General features: G+C 31.9%; 2 protein-coding genes across 2 annotated transcripts; both read left to right on the forward strand.

Annotated features, from left to right (window-relative positions):
- The first annotated feature begins 7,306 nt into the window (after nt 1-7,306).
- On the forward strand, nt 7,307-13,115 carry LOC137813034 (probable polygalacturonase At3g15720). The gene is made up of 8 exons (XM_068615320.1): nt 7,307-7,447; nt 7,766-7,903; nt 9,504-9,668; nt 11,367-11,574; nt 11,675-11,756; nt 11,945-12,053; nt 12,672-12,763; nt 12,872-13,115. Exons 1-8 carry the CDS (start codon nt 7,307-7,309, stop codon nt 13,101-13,103), a joined length of 1,167 nt encoding a protein of 388 aa, XP_068471421.1. The 3' UTR covers nt 13,104-13,115.
- A 1,247-nt stretch (nt 13,116-14,362) lies between these two features.
- On the forward strand, nt 14,363-15,132 carry LOC137813051 (uncharacterized). Its single transcript, XM_068615345.1, has 3 exons — nt 14,363-14,643; nt 14,734-14,970; nt 15,057-15,132. Exons 1-3 carry the CDS (start codon nt 14,363-14,365, stop codon nt 15,130-15,132), a joined length of 594 nt encoding a protein of 197 aa, XP_068471446.1.

Here is a 15,132-nt window from a genome sequence, read left to right on the forward strand (position 1 = left end):
ATGTGTGCTATCCTTCAATGTAATAACCATGATTCCTCATGTTTGGTTAGAAGGCAACCAATAGATACAGAATGTGAGATATCAAGTAAATAGACATTGTTGATTCTTTTACCAATCAACAAAACTTCCTGTGATTTGGGCAGGCTTATCTCACACGTGTTGGGCTTTGAAGGTTATTGATAACCTTTGTCACACAACTGACTTATGCTTAGGAGGCTATGCTTTAGACCTTCCATAAATAGCACATCATTGATTAAGAAGGTGTTCTTGTCTCCAATGGTTTCTCTTCCAAGAATTTTCTCTTTGTTGTTGTCCCCATAACTCACATGACCATCTTGCTTAAGGAAAATATTGATAAAATTGCCTTTATCTTTTGTCTTGTGCTTAGAACAACCAATTTCCAAGTACCACAAGTGCTTATTTTCCATTAAAGAACCCTGCAAGAAACAAGATCAAGGAGCAAGATTTGGTCCCCTTACGAATTTCAGTCAAATCATGTTAGTAGGAACCTTAGAAACCTTTGGAACCCATTTCAAGATACCTTTAGGAACAAAAAAACCTCCTTACTTTGCAGAATCTAACAGAGTGACCCCTTTTCATGCAATAAAAGAAAATTTGAACCAGTTGTTTCGACAAAACAATAGGTTGTTTTCAAAGAAACTGGGAAAGGGTTTTGAAACTGATATGTTCTTGCTGTTTGGGTTAAATTCCAGTCCAGACTTTCCAAAAACACAATTTTGTGAGGCAATAACAGTTTCAAAATTGATTGGCCTTTGGAAAACTTGTCCACGTTTTCACAAAATAGTTGACCTTCATTTGAAGAGAAACAAAATTTTCACAAAAGCTAGATTCAACACAATTAAAAGAAGAGTTTTGGTAAATCATTTCTAGGTTTTCAAAATCAAATTTTGAATTGTTTAACTCTTCTTCTAAGGTCTTGACTCTGTTTTCCAACTAATTGTTTTCCCCTTTCAATTGGTTGTTCAAAAGGGCCAACCTATTAGCTTCCTCGTGAGTTTCTTTGAAGGTATCAAGAAGTTGACTATAATTTTCAAAATTAATAGAAGTGCTTTAACTTACACTGTTTGATTCAGATTCTTCCTTTGCCATCAAACATAGATTGGCTTCTTCATCTTCCTTAGATGATGAATATGAATCATCATTGTATACTCTTCTTGATTTTCCTTTCTTCCCATGCTTTTTGTAACCCCTTTTCTCTTTGCTCACATTGCTTGGACATGCAACCTTGATGTGGCCCTGTTTACCACATCCAAAACAAGTATAGTTTGTAGAAATAAATTCATTGAGATTCTTGTTATTGTACCTCTTTGATGGTTGTTTTTTCTCCTTGTTGTTCTTCTTCCAAATATTGCCAAATTTCCTTGTGAGCAAGTTGAGAGTTTCACCATCTCTACACTCACTTGATTCATAAACATCCTTATGACCAACAACTCTTAAAGCCATGCTCCTTTAATGCTTTTCTTCATTTTCTTGGTCATTAAGTCGGTTCATCTTAAGCTCGTGTTCCCTTCGCTTACCAAACAAGGAGGCTGTGGTAATGTTGTCAAATCCTTGGATTTAGAAATTAAAGTGGCCTTTGGTTGCCAAGGTCTATCCAAGCATTTGAGGATCTCAATGTTCAACTTCTCCCTTTCAAAGATCTTGCCAAGGCTAATGAGATGATTCACTATGTGAGTGAATCTTTTCTGCACATCCAAGATGGTCCCCCCCTTAATCATTTTAAACATTTCATATTCTAAACATTTCACCCTCCCCAAATGGTAGTTTTTCAGCCATTTTAAAAAGGTTTTAGGATTGAAAACTTGAGTGACTTTCAAGAACTCGGCTCTTCTGACAATTGTTATAATTAGAGGCCTTAAACAAGAAGGTGATGAATTGTTTTTGAAATATTTTCACAAAGATTGAACGTAGAGTGAAAATCTATGAAGAATCAATCAAATTAAAAATATGTTCAACCAATAGAAAATTGTTTTTAAGTTTGATTTCAGAAAATCAACCAGTTGTTTTATCGAAACAATCGATTGTTTATACCAACATATTTGAAAAACAATGTTAAAACAGTTTAATGAGCGTAGGGATAGAGAGATTCACACAAGATTTTTATACTGGTTCACTCTTAACCAAAAGCTACATCCAGTCCTCTACTAACCACTGAGAATTCACTATGTAATCAAACCTAGATTATAAAACACACACCAAAAGTGATGATCTTGAACCCCTTAAGAACACACACCACTTTTGGCAAACCACACAGTTTCCAAAAACACCTTCTGAAACTGCACCACATAAGAACACACAAAAATACAATGTTTAAAGAAGAAGACGAACATAATACACCTGGGTAAATCAAAGCTTAAAGTTAAAAACTACAAAACCCAATCCTATTCCACACACTTGAGATGATCCAAAGCTTTTGAAATCTTGAAAATTGTTTTTGATTAATCTCTCTTTCTTAGGTAATGCTAAGGAGCTTATAACAACCTTTTTATACTCCAATCAAATTGTCAAAGCATTTAAATCAAAAACCAAAAGCTTTTGAAATCATTTAAAACAGATTAAAATCACTTAACAGAATTTTATTAAGGTTTTCTAAAAAACAACTAGTTGATTTCTTAAAACAACTGGTTGAGTCTGTTTGACAGAAAAGCCAAAACAAAGCTAAGCTTTTCCTAGCCATTTAAAAACCACTAAGTGTCAAATAATAGGTTGAATCGATATTTCAACAGGTTGAAATTTCACACCCTTTTAGAAAGCTGATATTTTCAAAAAGATTAAGATTCAAAATAATTTGGATCATCTTAAGGAGTGAATTAACATTTCAAAGACTACTAGACAACACACACACAACCACCAACAAGGTCTTTAAGATTTCCACTTGAATTTAGAGACATCATGATGTGAATGTAACTACAAGAATACATGATTCTTTGACATTCTTAGGAGCAACTTGAGTTGGTCATAGATGGCACTTTACTTAGAATTGGATCAATGTTCTAATTCAAGAACTCACCAAGACTTTGCACCAACCAAAGCTCATATGGAAGTCCATATATTGTCAAATGGAATCAAACAACAAGGAATGAAGAACAAGAATTGAAAGCTGGACAGAATTGAAATAATAAACTACTGCACCGAACAGAAACTAGAAGCAAAGCTGGAAAACATAAATTCAAACGGTAGAAATGAAAGTAAACACTAGAAATTAAGAACTACCGAATGAAAGTTGAAGAAAAGGAAGAAGGAGCACTTATAGAATGGAACTTGCTGAATTTGAGACTTGGAAGAACAATTCACGCCACTTGGAGCCTTGATCCAAGATAAGTGAAGGAGTGCCGCCACTTGAAGCTCACCATTGCACACAAGATAAGGCAAAGGAAGAAGAAGACTCAAAACTCACAATTTCTCTCTAAATTTGAGTATAGTCTCTCTACTTCAAAATTCCAATCTGAATTGTGAAGGACCTAAGCCCTCCTTTTATAGGAGTAAGGGTTGGTCATTTACATAGCTTATTCCCTAAGCTACCCAAAAAAACTCCTAAGATCACACCCCCCTTACTAAGCTCACTCCCCAAGCTTCTAGAATTTGCTAAACTAAAGCCTAAAGATGCTTTTACAAAAGAGGTGTCTCATGTTTCCCTCTAAGCACCTTTCTAAACATTATTCTATATTATTTACAATTTAAAAGAAACTATAAAGAGAGATATTTAATATGAAGCCTATTATTTGAGAGTTTGTAGACTTCTTTATCTTTAGGCTTGATCTTCTCTTTGACTTCTTTTAATTTGTGAGAAGACTAGAAGGAAGAACTTCAAATGTGTAGGTGAAAATCCTCTTCCTTCATTAATAAAATCCTCTCCTAGTGGATATCCATCACATCAAAGCACCTTCTTCAACAAGTTTGACAAAAGTGGTGAAGATGTGACATTGGGTACTGTAACTAATGTTAAGGAAGTTTGTGTTTGGCTTAGTTATTCTTATCTTTTCATAAGGGTGAGAATGAATCCTTAAGCACATCGTACTGGGTGGAATGAGTTGGTGGTAGATCTTACTCTTAGTTCTTAGCAGAGGTTTTTAGTAATTGATGTTGCACGTCCTTCTTAATATGAGAGTATTATCGCTCGAAATTGAAGAACAAAATGGGCTATGATGTTGACATTCATATATGACCATTAGAAAGTAAAAGAGGTTATCCCAATAAATATGGGAAGAATTCATTTTGATTTACTTATACATATCTCAAGGGTCTCTGCATTCCATTTTTTGGAATTTGGTGTTTCTAATATTAGTATAAGTTTGGATTAGATAACATCAGTGTTATTAGAGATATGCTTGCGGAGAGGTTGGTGTGAATTGTCTATGTTCATGTTAGAATACAACAAAGTTGTGGATCATTGAGTTAGGTCACATCAAAATTTCTTAAGCAATTTGACAAGTACCTTTCAGCAAAAATACTCAAAGATCATGGGTTTATCTAGATCGTTTATTTGAGATGGAGGGAAAAAACATTGAAGCCTTCATTGATATTTACAAGGAGGAAGTTAGTCAAGCAAAAAAAAACTCATCGTATCTTTTTCATCACTTCAATTATCAACAACTATGAGCCAAATTTTGAAAACTGTGACGATTAAAAACATCTTCGTTCAAAGAGACATCTGATGCAGATAAATGAAGAAGACCTTTAAGTTTCTCTATGCGTAATCATGATTTTTTGAGAGTTACGTCATTCCTTCCTTGGTGTAAGGAGAGCAATCATATCTAAGAAGATGAATCAAAAGTCCATAGGTCTTTACTAGATTCTCAAGAGAATATGTTCTACTGCTTATAAACTTGTTTTGTCTCTTTCGTTAACCAACATTCACTACGTCTTTTGTGTATCATACCTCTGGAAATACATATAGTTGGTCAAAATCATATTCTAATGTCTAATTAGTTAAATAAAATATATCTCTTTTAAACTTGAGTCAATTAAAATTCTAGGTTCTCAAGTAAGGTGACTTCATGGTAGAAACATCGACATAGTCAAAGTATTGTGAAATTTCACATGTTGTCATAAAAGAGAAGATAAGATAATCATATCCTAATTTTGTTTGGTATGCTAAATTTCAAAGACAATTTTTTGTTGTTGGGGATAATTGTAACCCCTCGTGAACTAGCACCCCCCCCCCTCTTTATCCTTCATCTCTCCCATACCTCATTTATTCTACAATTTGATTATGTCATGTTGTAGCTAAGGAGTCAAGCTACATTTCTATCCGATCAGATTTTCAAACAAAGTAAGTTCATTTTTACTCTAGAGATCCATTATTCTTTGTTTTTCTTTATGATTTAGTCATCAATCTTAGTGAGACCAATTGATAAAAGTGTTTCTATCAACTTGATTAAGCTCACACTAAAATTTGATAATATTTGGATAACTTGCTCTAGGTTCCTAAATTTTGGAGTTGTTTCCCTGTTTGAGGTAGAATTTCCATAAGTGGAATTTCAGATAAGGGAAGCTAACTTTAACTTTCAATAATACCCTAGGCTAGAAGATCTAAATGTGGAGGGGACGTGGTCCCAAGTTTCAATTTCTCTTACATGGATGTTTTTTGATAAAGTTGTTCGATTTTATGTTGTGTGAACATGTATAAATATTTGATAGTTTGGAAGTTAAGCAAATGTTTTTTATGTTCAAAAAGTTCTTGAATGTTATGAATTTTTAAATTTTATATGATTGAATGATATGTATTATATATGAATGATGAAAATTGTATGAAATTGATGTCATACATTTGGGATAATGTATGAGTTATTGTTTGATGGAACATTAAGTATGAAAAGTCTATGTTTAACAAAGATCCTCTAGCTTCACTGATGATCTAAGTCATATAGACTAAGATATCAGGTGGTGAAACGCTTGTGAGGGAGTTCATACACACCGGGTTCCACTGTAGACACTCGGTATTGGATTTTGAACTTACCCTGATCCTTTCTTTTGGATTTGTTGGTAATCTTTGGTTCAAGTGTTAGTCTTTGGTAGGGACATACTTAATGAGTCTTCCAGAAGACGATGGATCCATGTGTAGTCAGTGGGATTGAAATGAAATCCAATGATTGTGATTGAAAATAGATCCATGTGTGGTCTATATGAATTATGGAATTGATATTGAAATTTTATATGACAACATTTAAAGAAATGTTTATAAAGGATTAGTTTGATGGCTTTCTCTTGCATTAATTAAATATGTTATGGAATTTCTTTCCATTAGCTTACCCTTGTTTTTCTTGTTGTGTTGTGAACTGCGATGATTGTACCACGTACACGAGCAGATGATCATACAGGTGTTAGAGGGTCTGGAGGGCTTTGCGGTGTAGTTTTGAACCTTATATTATTAATATTTGTATTTCTATGAGTCATAAGCTTGTAATACAAATATTTTGAAAAACTACAAGTGTGTATAGAAATTGGTAGAACTTGTATTATAATAGTTAGATGTATTTTATGGAGTGTTGTTACACATAACCTATCTTCTTTTTATACTAGGAATAAGACATCCCTTAAATGTTCCATATTTATTTATTTGTTTTACTTATAAAATAATAATAAGAATTTGTATGTGTATTCTATGAGAATGAGAATAATCACTATTTTGAAAAATGGTAATTATAAATATAAAACATACAATTATATATAAATGGTAGATATTATAAGTTGATAATGCAATTTTTTTTTCATTTCTGTGTCAAATTTTCTTGCTTATATTGATTTTACTCTATAACCTTTTATGTTATGTTGCTCTCTGTCATTTTTTATTTCAATTCAATTTGGAATTGACATTAAAATGTTGTATTTTGGTAATTAGAAAAGTTGAAAGTTCAAAGGCTATTATAGAAGTTAAAAAAAGAAAAACTAAATTTTGTCATAATTAAATAAATTTTACAAAAAAAAGTCCATCATTTCATAATTCATTAATATATATATCCCAAATATAGTTCAATATTAATATATTAATTTATTATGATTTTATTTACAACATAAATCACACGTTTAAAGTACCTATCTATTAAACTTTATTAGAATAAGTAAAATATGACTTTCTAAATAAACAATTAGAATGCACATATTATAATAAATTAAACATTTATGATGTATATTATCTAAAGTATTAATTTCTACAATATTTGTGCTATTTAAAAACCCCATAACCTATGCTTTCTCTCATTGCATGCAGCTTACTCTTAATTAATCTTCTGAAGTATCAATAGTCACAAAAAACAATATTTTTTTGTTTTTACTACTCCTAAACATGCAGAGACTAATCACTTGGATTTTGATTCTTTGCTTTGTTTCACCATTATGTTTTTGTGAGAGTTTGATGAGATCTACCAACACAAACAGTGTCATTGACAATGGTGCTACTGGTGATGGTAAAACTGATGATTCTCAGGTATATTTTGTTGTTTCTCTTCTTTCTTAACATCAATATTATTTTTCTTTTTTTTTCTTATAATTCTTATTTTTTTTATCGATAATAAATAAATTAAATTAAATTAAATATTTAAGGAATTTTTTAATAAGTTATATAAGCCATTACACAGACTTAAACACCAAAGCCACACAAAGGTTTTTTTATTTTTTTCTATCAACAATAAATAAATAAAATAAAATAAGGTATTTTGGGTATCCCACACTTATAAAAAAAAGAAAATAAGTTTTTTTTTTTGCAGCTGAGCTTCAACAAGTTTCTCTTTTGAATTGATAACAGGCATTTTTAAGTGCATGGCAAAAGACATGCTCAGCAAAAGGGGCATCAACTCTAGTTATACCATCAAAAGTAGTATTCTTACTGAAGAAGAAGATAATCTTCAAAGGTCCTTGCCAAGCCACAAACATTAACATTCAGGTATACCATATTCAAAGACAATGATTTTGTGCAGATTTAAAGCAAAACAAATATATCCTATTTTCCTACTTTCAGTAAAAAAAAAATACAATTATTTAAATATATATAAAATATCATGACATATATATGTTGATGAAAATAGGTAAAATTTGAATAGTGCATTTTTTTTTAATGCACAGTTTAATTAGTTAATGCAGATTTTTTTTACCAATAAATAAATTAAAATTAAATACTAGAGGTGTTACAAACCTTTTACACCTACACAAGACTGTTGAAAAAAAAATCCTATATTATCTTTTGATTCACAACTATACACATACTAATGCAGAATTAGTGTTTGTTAATATGTAATTTTTCTTTTATATGTACCTCAAGTACTCTACAATTTATATTTTTTTATTAATAAAAAAAATTGTTAAATCAATATATTGATATGTTCTATTTGAAAAAAATACACTTCCAACTACATTGAAAAATAATTCTTAAATAATGAAAAAATAAAAAAAATATTATCAAAATATTGGCTACTGATTCAGTTTTTTATTCAAAAGTTATAAAATAGTAAAAAAAATGTGTTTAAATTTGGATTTATATCAAATTTAAATATATTTTTATTTTGGAAAAGTGAAATGAAAATTAAATTATTTTTTTAATAAATTTTAATTTTTGTTTAAATGAATAATTTATCAATAGTGTGTTATTTAAAGTCCATAAATAATATATTGCGGCATTTAAGGTATGAAAATGGATTAAATTAAATCAGAACTATTGAAGTCAAATACTACTTAAAATAAATTATATACTATGATGGGTATGGGTGTATGCATGGGACTCTGTATTTTGGAGACAGTTTATAGTATAGAAATATTTTGGGATTGAAAGGAATTGATATTTTACTATTCTGTGTATAATAGCTATCTTATATAATATATATATATATATATATATATATATTATAAAAAATAAAATAAATTATTATTTACTATTTTAGTAGATAATAGATAAGTTATATCTAAAATATATTAAAGGTAATAAATGCTCAAAAGAGTAACAAACTAAAAATAGCATTTGAGTTGTAATTTCTTATCATAATATACTGGGTTTAATAAAATTTTCATTATTTTTCTAAGTAGGGATTTCTAATTATGTTAAAATAATTTAGTATTTTTCAATTAAGAATTAATAATGATGTTAAAATGTCAAATTTGAATTAATTGAATAATTAAATCATTTTAGTGATATCCCAAACACAAAATAACTTTTTCTAATAATATTAAGTTCATAAGCAAAATTTTGAACAATTTACAAAAATGCATAAAAAATTATCTAAATTAAAAACAGACTAATGAAATAAAATATTGTTATAAAATTCTTTACTTTTCTTTTCCAAGTAATTGAGTTAGATAGTACAGCATAGAATACAAGAACCTATTACATATAGATTTTTCTTTTAACTATATGAGCTTTTTTTTTCCAATTTTTATTGTTAATATTAAATATCTATATTATAAAAAATACAAGTCCAATTTTTTCAAGAATTCCTTACATAATAAACTAAATATATTCCTTATTTTGTTTATTATTTTTCCATCACTTGCAGCTTCAAGGAAACATAACAGTAGCAACCCAGAGTGCATGGCTAGGTGATAAATCTACGATAATTTCGATCACAAACGTTAATGGTCTCACTATTGATGGAAGTGGAGGATCAATCGACGGCTCCGGTTCTTCTTGGTGGTCATGCAAAACGTGTCCACGACCATCGGTAAGATCATATCATACACTTCATATTTTCATAATTGTTTTGTTTTATATTATACTTATATTATTAATTTACTGATTTTAAAAATCATAACAAATTATCTATAAAAAAAATTATCTTATATACTTTACATATTTTTTATACTTAAAGTATATGGGTTGAAGATCTCACATCGACTAGATGATAAAATAGATGTAAATCTTACCCCACTAGTGCAGAAACATAAAACAAATGCGGTTGTTTTGAATTTATAAATGCGGCTTTATAACCGCATTTGATCAACACGCACTTGTAAATCAAAAAATATAAATGCGGCTATATAGCCGCATTTATAAATACCATTTACAAGTGCGGTTATTTGCTTTAACCGCACTTGTATATGCCGAATCATTAAAAAAAATTAAAAATTTTAAAACATCGTCAATCTTGTGTGAAGCCAAGATTGATGAAGAGTCACGGGAGCGAACAACGGTGGCGGCAGCAGAAGCGACAGCAACGGAGCAAACCAAAAAATCCACAAGAAACCACGAAGACAACCACGAAGACAATGAAAGAGTGCTTCGAGACCACTAATGCAAGGAAAAAAATATATATAAGAAAAACGAAAAACATTTATGCATATACTTGTGAAGATGAAGAGGAAAAAAGAGAGTTCAAGAAACTTACATTGCACAAATGGAATGCAGATGCGGTAGAAGGAGACGAACTCAAAGTGCAAACGCGAAACGAAGGCAAAGACGAGAAATAAAGTTTGAAATTGTGTGTGGCGCGCTTCAAAATTTAAGGCAAAAAAAGATTTACGAATGCGGTTAAAGGTATAACCGCATTCGTAAATCAAAGAATTTTGATTTACGAATGCGGTTATTCAAATAACCGCATTCGTAAATCAAAATAATTTCAAAAATGCCACCGCGTTTTTTTCGAAAGCGGTTAGCGCAAAAGCCGCACTAAATAAAGCATATCCTTTTCTTCTTTTTGCACTAGTGCCCATAAGTCGATTTTATGGGATTGAGCATAGCGAGTAGTATTTGTTAGACATATCATGTCAATTATCGGACTGTTATCGGATCACCCATATCCTACATCGACTAGAGATGAAAGAATATTTCATTGTATATAAATATTATGATTCACAATTCAGAATATAAACTTACATTTGTTAATGTTTATGAAAATTATGATTCACAATTTAGAATATAAATTATTTACACTACAAGAAAATCATGAAATAGAAACCAATTTGTAGAGACCAAAATAATTAGTTACAATAAGAACTAAAATAGATACCATTTTAGAAACTAAAAAAAAAATTGGTTTCTAAATTAGTTTCTATTATTTTTTATTATTGTTAAATAGTTTCTAAATTGATATCTAATTAGCAACTAAGGTTTTAACTACCAATTATTTAGTTTCTAAATTTGGTAGCAAAAAACTTAGTTGCTAATTAGATACCAATTTAGAAACTATTTAACAATAATAAAAAATAATATAAACTAATTTAGAAACCAAATTTCTTTTTAGTTTCTAAAATGATCTCTAATTTAGTTACTATTACAACTAATTATTTTGGTTTCTACAAATTGGTTTCTTTTTCATGATTTTCTTGTAGTGTTAATCTATTATTTGTATCTCGATTCAACTAGTTGGTTTGAGTTATTGTGAATATCTTATGATGAATTTATTGTAATTTGGATGGTGCAGGTCCTTAGTTTCAATGCATGCAATAATCTTAGTGTTGCTAATTTGACTATCAGAAATAGTCCACAAGCTCACATAACCATAAATGGTTGTGTTGGTGCAACATTCTCTCGTATTACCATTGTGTCTCCTGGTGATAGTCCTAACACTGATGGAATTGACATTTCTTCTTCCAAAAATATCTTGATAAAAGAATCCAATATAGCTACTGGTAAAACAAGTTTTCATCTTATGTATCTGTTCAAATTTCAGTAGAATTTTAAAAGAACTATTTTATCTGCAACTTTGATTTATGTTGTCTTTCTAAACAGGTGATGACTGCATTGCAATCATAGGTGACTCCTCTTTCATCAATGTTACTAGAATTTCTTGTGGACCAGGCCATGGAATAAGGTTTATATATATTTCTCAACCATGTCTTCAAATTAATGGAAAAATAACATCTAAATATTTGAAGAAATTATCTTTTGTTCTGTAACAATCATGAAAATATTAATACATGAGCATGACATCGATCTATAGAATCTTTCCTTTTTAATATCTTTGTGTTATTTCTAACTTGACATGGACGAATTAATCAGCATTGGTAGCCTGGGTAGAGACCAAGTCCATGACATGGTGGAACAAGTTTATGTACATAATTGCAGCTTCACCAAAACTACAAATGGAGCCAGAATCAAGACATTTCAGGTATTTAAGGGTGGTAGTAACAGTTTTCTTCAACTCAAACCATAGATTTTTTTATCGACAAAAAATAAATAAAATAATATAGAACACTTGAGGGATGTTCCAACCTTATTACAAAGAAAAAGTCTAACAAAGAGCGCATCCAATCAAACTTACAAAGTTAAGAGAACTACATACTCTTGTGTTCCAAAATCAACATCATCATAAAAGTTTAACTTCGTAAAAAATCAGCTGTTAAGAAGTCTCATTTGAAATATACTTAGTTGCTACGCACAACCTTATACAAAACATATATTTTCCATAGTGCAAACAACACAAACTACACAAGATATGTATACAAAATACAATCATATTAAGATCGTAAATATATTTAAACTCCTAAAAAACCTTCTCAGAGACACAATTTCCACTTAGTCCATCCAAACCCAATTCTGCATGTAAATTAAATTGTACAATATTGTACAATTTTATAAAGATGACTGCAGCACCAACATCTTACACTCTAATCCGGATTATTAGATCATGCATTTCAAACCATGTTATTATGTTTTGTGATGAAAGAGGAATGATTAAGATGAATGTAACAAAGAATTTCTCTGATATATTGTCATTTTTTTACAGGGTGGACAAGGGTCTGCCAGAAACATCACTTATGAGGGAATTACATTAACACAGGTTTTCAACCCAATAATTATAAATCAAAACTATATGGAGTTAATGGTATGCACTTAACTTTGCTTTCATATTATACCTTGTGATTTCAACTTGCTTCTAGTGTTCATTGCATATAAACGTTGCATTGAATTCGGCATAAATTAGAGTGAAGGAGGAGGAGTTCAAGTGAGTGGGGTGACATTTCGAGGGTTTAAAGGAACATCTGCAGACGACAAAGCCATTACCTTAGCTTGCGGTTCACAAGGTTGTTTCAACATTGTGTTGGATCAAGTTAGCATTACATCTTCTCTACCAGGAAAACCAACTTCTTGTTCTTGTATGAATGCCCATGGAACAGCTACATCCACAGTTCCAAATTGTGCTTCCTTATTGAAATGAAATAACTGTGTTACCTTCACAGATGCATACGCGAAATGATGTATCAAGAGTAGGACTTTTTTTTGGGTAAAATGAACCATAAGAGTTGTAATTTTTCTTGGAAAGGAGTAATACAAGTTTCTTGATGACTATTTATTACAAAATAGAACAGAGATGAACAAAAGAGAACATAGATGAACAAAAGAGTAAACGGAAGACAAAAGATATGAGAATGAATATCTTTTCTTTCTTGTTATTCAAATCAAAACAAATGGTATGAATATATACAAGTTGTACACTCATTCTAGGTTTAACTAAAGAGGAAAATAATCAATAATTAAATACTATAATCATAACACACAAGACAAATATAAAGGTTATTATTCAACTTAAAGGCGATCCTGCAGTGTTTCGAGCTCGCTTCTGGGTTAAGGGTTAATTTTGTGAAAAGTAGGATCGGAGGGACGGGGATGGACCAGGTCACACTTCAGCGTTTCGCAGCAATTCTTAACTGTGATACGATGGTATCTCCTTTCATATACCTGGGCATGCTAGTTGGAGGGAGTCATAAACGCGACGCGTTTTGGAACGGGGTGCTAGAGAAAGTGCAGGCGAGATTAAGTAGGTTGAAGGGAAGAAGTTTGTCGATGGTTGGGAGGATTTGTCTGATAAGGTCAGTGCTCTCTTCCATCCCGTTATTCTTTATGTCATTATTCAAATTGCCTGCTGGGGTGGCACGGAAGTTGATCAAGTTACAAAGGGATTTTCTCTGGGGATGGGGTGCAGACGGAAGGAAGATTGCTTGGGTTTCATGGAACTTGGCTTGTAAGCCTCGTGAGTTTGGGGGTCTAGGAATCATAGATCCAAAGCTGTTTAACTTGGCTTTGCTGGGGAAGTGGATCTGGAGGTTAGGCTCGGTTGAGGTCGGTCTTTGGAAGGAAGTTCTATTTTCTAAGTATGGTGGGTGGAGATCTCTGGGAGTGGAGGGTAAAGATAGGAGTTGCTCTCTTTAGTGGAAAGATTTGAAGGAAGTGTGGTCGACGGAGGGGTGGGGGAGAAGTTTCGAAGACAGTTTTGAGTGGAAAGTAGGTGATGGGAAGGATATTTATTTCTGGAAGGATAGATAGTTGAAGGGCGAGGCGTTGAAAAACGTATATCCAAGATTGTTCTCTATTAGCTCTAACAAAGACGCAAAACTGTTGGAGTGTGGGTATTGGTCTAATGGAAGATGGGTTTGGAAACTAGCTTGGAGAAGGTCTTTCTTTGAGTGGGAGAATCCGATGGCGGAGCAGTTGAGTCAGCTCCTGTTTGGGGTTGGGGTGGCCCCAGGAGAGGCTGATAGTTGGGTTTGGAAGGTTGGGGGTCTACAATCTTTTACAGTAAGTTCAGCTTACAAACTTATCAGGAAGGACAATGAGGCGGATTCTTTGTCGGTTTTTAGTAAGATATGGAGGAGTAAGGTTGTTCCTTCTGCAGCTCTTATGGCTTGGAGGGTGTTGGAAAACAAGCTTGGTACTAGGGTAAATCTTAGTAGAAGAGGGGTGCAGTTAGAAAGCTTGAGGTGCGTTCTGTGCGGGAAGGAGGAAGAGTCGTGTAGTCATTTGTTCTTCGGTTGTAATTTCGCTTGGCGAGTTTGGTGTTTATGCTACAGATGGCTTGGGGTTCTGTTCGTGGCTCATACTGAGCCGAGGTTTAACTTCGATCAGTTCAGGTTGATTCTACCTTCTGAGACGGGTCCTATTGTTTGGAACACAATATGGGTAGGGGTGGTTAGTGAAATTTGGAGTCACAGGAACACAATAATTTTCAAAAGAGGAGTGGCTGATGTGTCTGAAGTTTTTGCGTTGGTACAAGTAAAGGTTTGGTCCTGGGTCTCTACAAATTCCAGGTTAGTTTCTTTCTCCTTCTCTGATTGGTGTTTGGAACCATTGGAGTGCATGAGGTTAGTTTCTTGAAGTTTTTTTCTCTTTCTAGGTTAAGTAAGGGCAAGGCATTGTTGCGTTTGTTTTGGCGGTCTGTTGTTGAAATTGGTGGTGTGCAATATGTATAA

The sequence above is a fragment of the Phaseolus vulgaris genome, chromosome 10, assembly GCF_000499845.2.
Source record: "Phaseolus vulgaris cultivar G19833 chromosome 10, P. vulgaris v2.0, whole genome shotgun sequence".
NCBI lineage: Eukaryota > Viridiplantae > Streptophyta > Magnoliopsida > Fabales > Fabaceae > Phaseolus > Phaseolus vulgaris.

Excerpts from the sequence above, each read along its gene's own strand:
- LOC137813051 (XM_068615345.1), top strand. The coding sequence starts at position 14,363 with ATGGCGGAGCAGTTGAGTCAGCTCCTGTTTGGGGTTGGGGTGGCCCCA. Across the intron at positions 14,644-14,733 it reads GTGCAGTTAGAAAGCTTGAG|ATGGCTTGGGGTTCTGTTCG; the intron begins GTGCGTTCTGTG and ends TTTATGCTACAG. Across the intron at positions 14,971-15,056 it reads TGGGTCTCTACAAATTCCAG|GTTAAGTAAGGGCAAGGCAT; the intron begins GTTAGTTTCTTT and ends TTCTCTTTCTAG.
- LOC137813034 (XM_068615320.1), top strand. The coding sequence starts at position 7,307 with ATGCAGAGACTAATCACTTGGATTTTGATTCTTTGCTTTGTTTCACCA. Across the intron at positions 7,904-9,503 it reads CCACAAACATTAACATTCAG|CTTCAAGGAAACATAACAGT; the intron begins GTATACCATATT and ends CATCACTTGCAG. Across the intron at positions 12,764-12,871 it reads ATAAATCAAAACTATATGGA|TGAAGGAGGAGGAGTTCAAG; the intron begins GTTAATGGTATG and ends CATAAATTAGAG.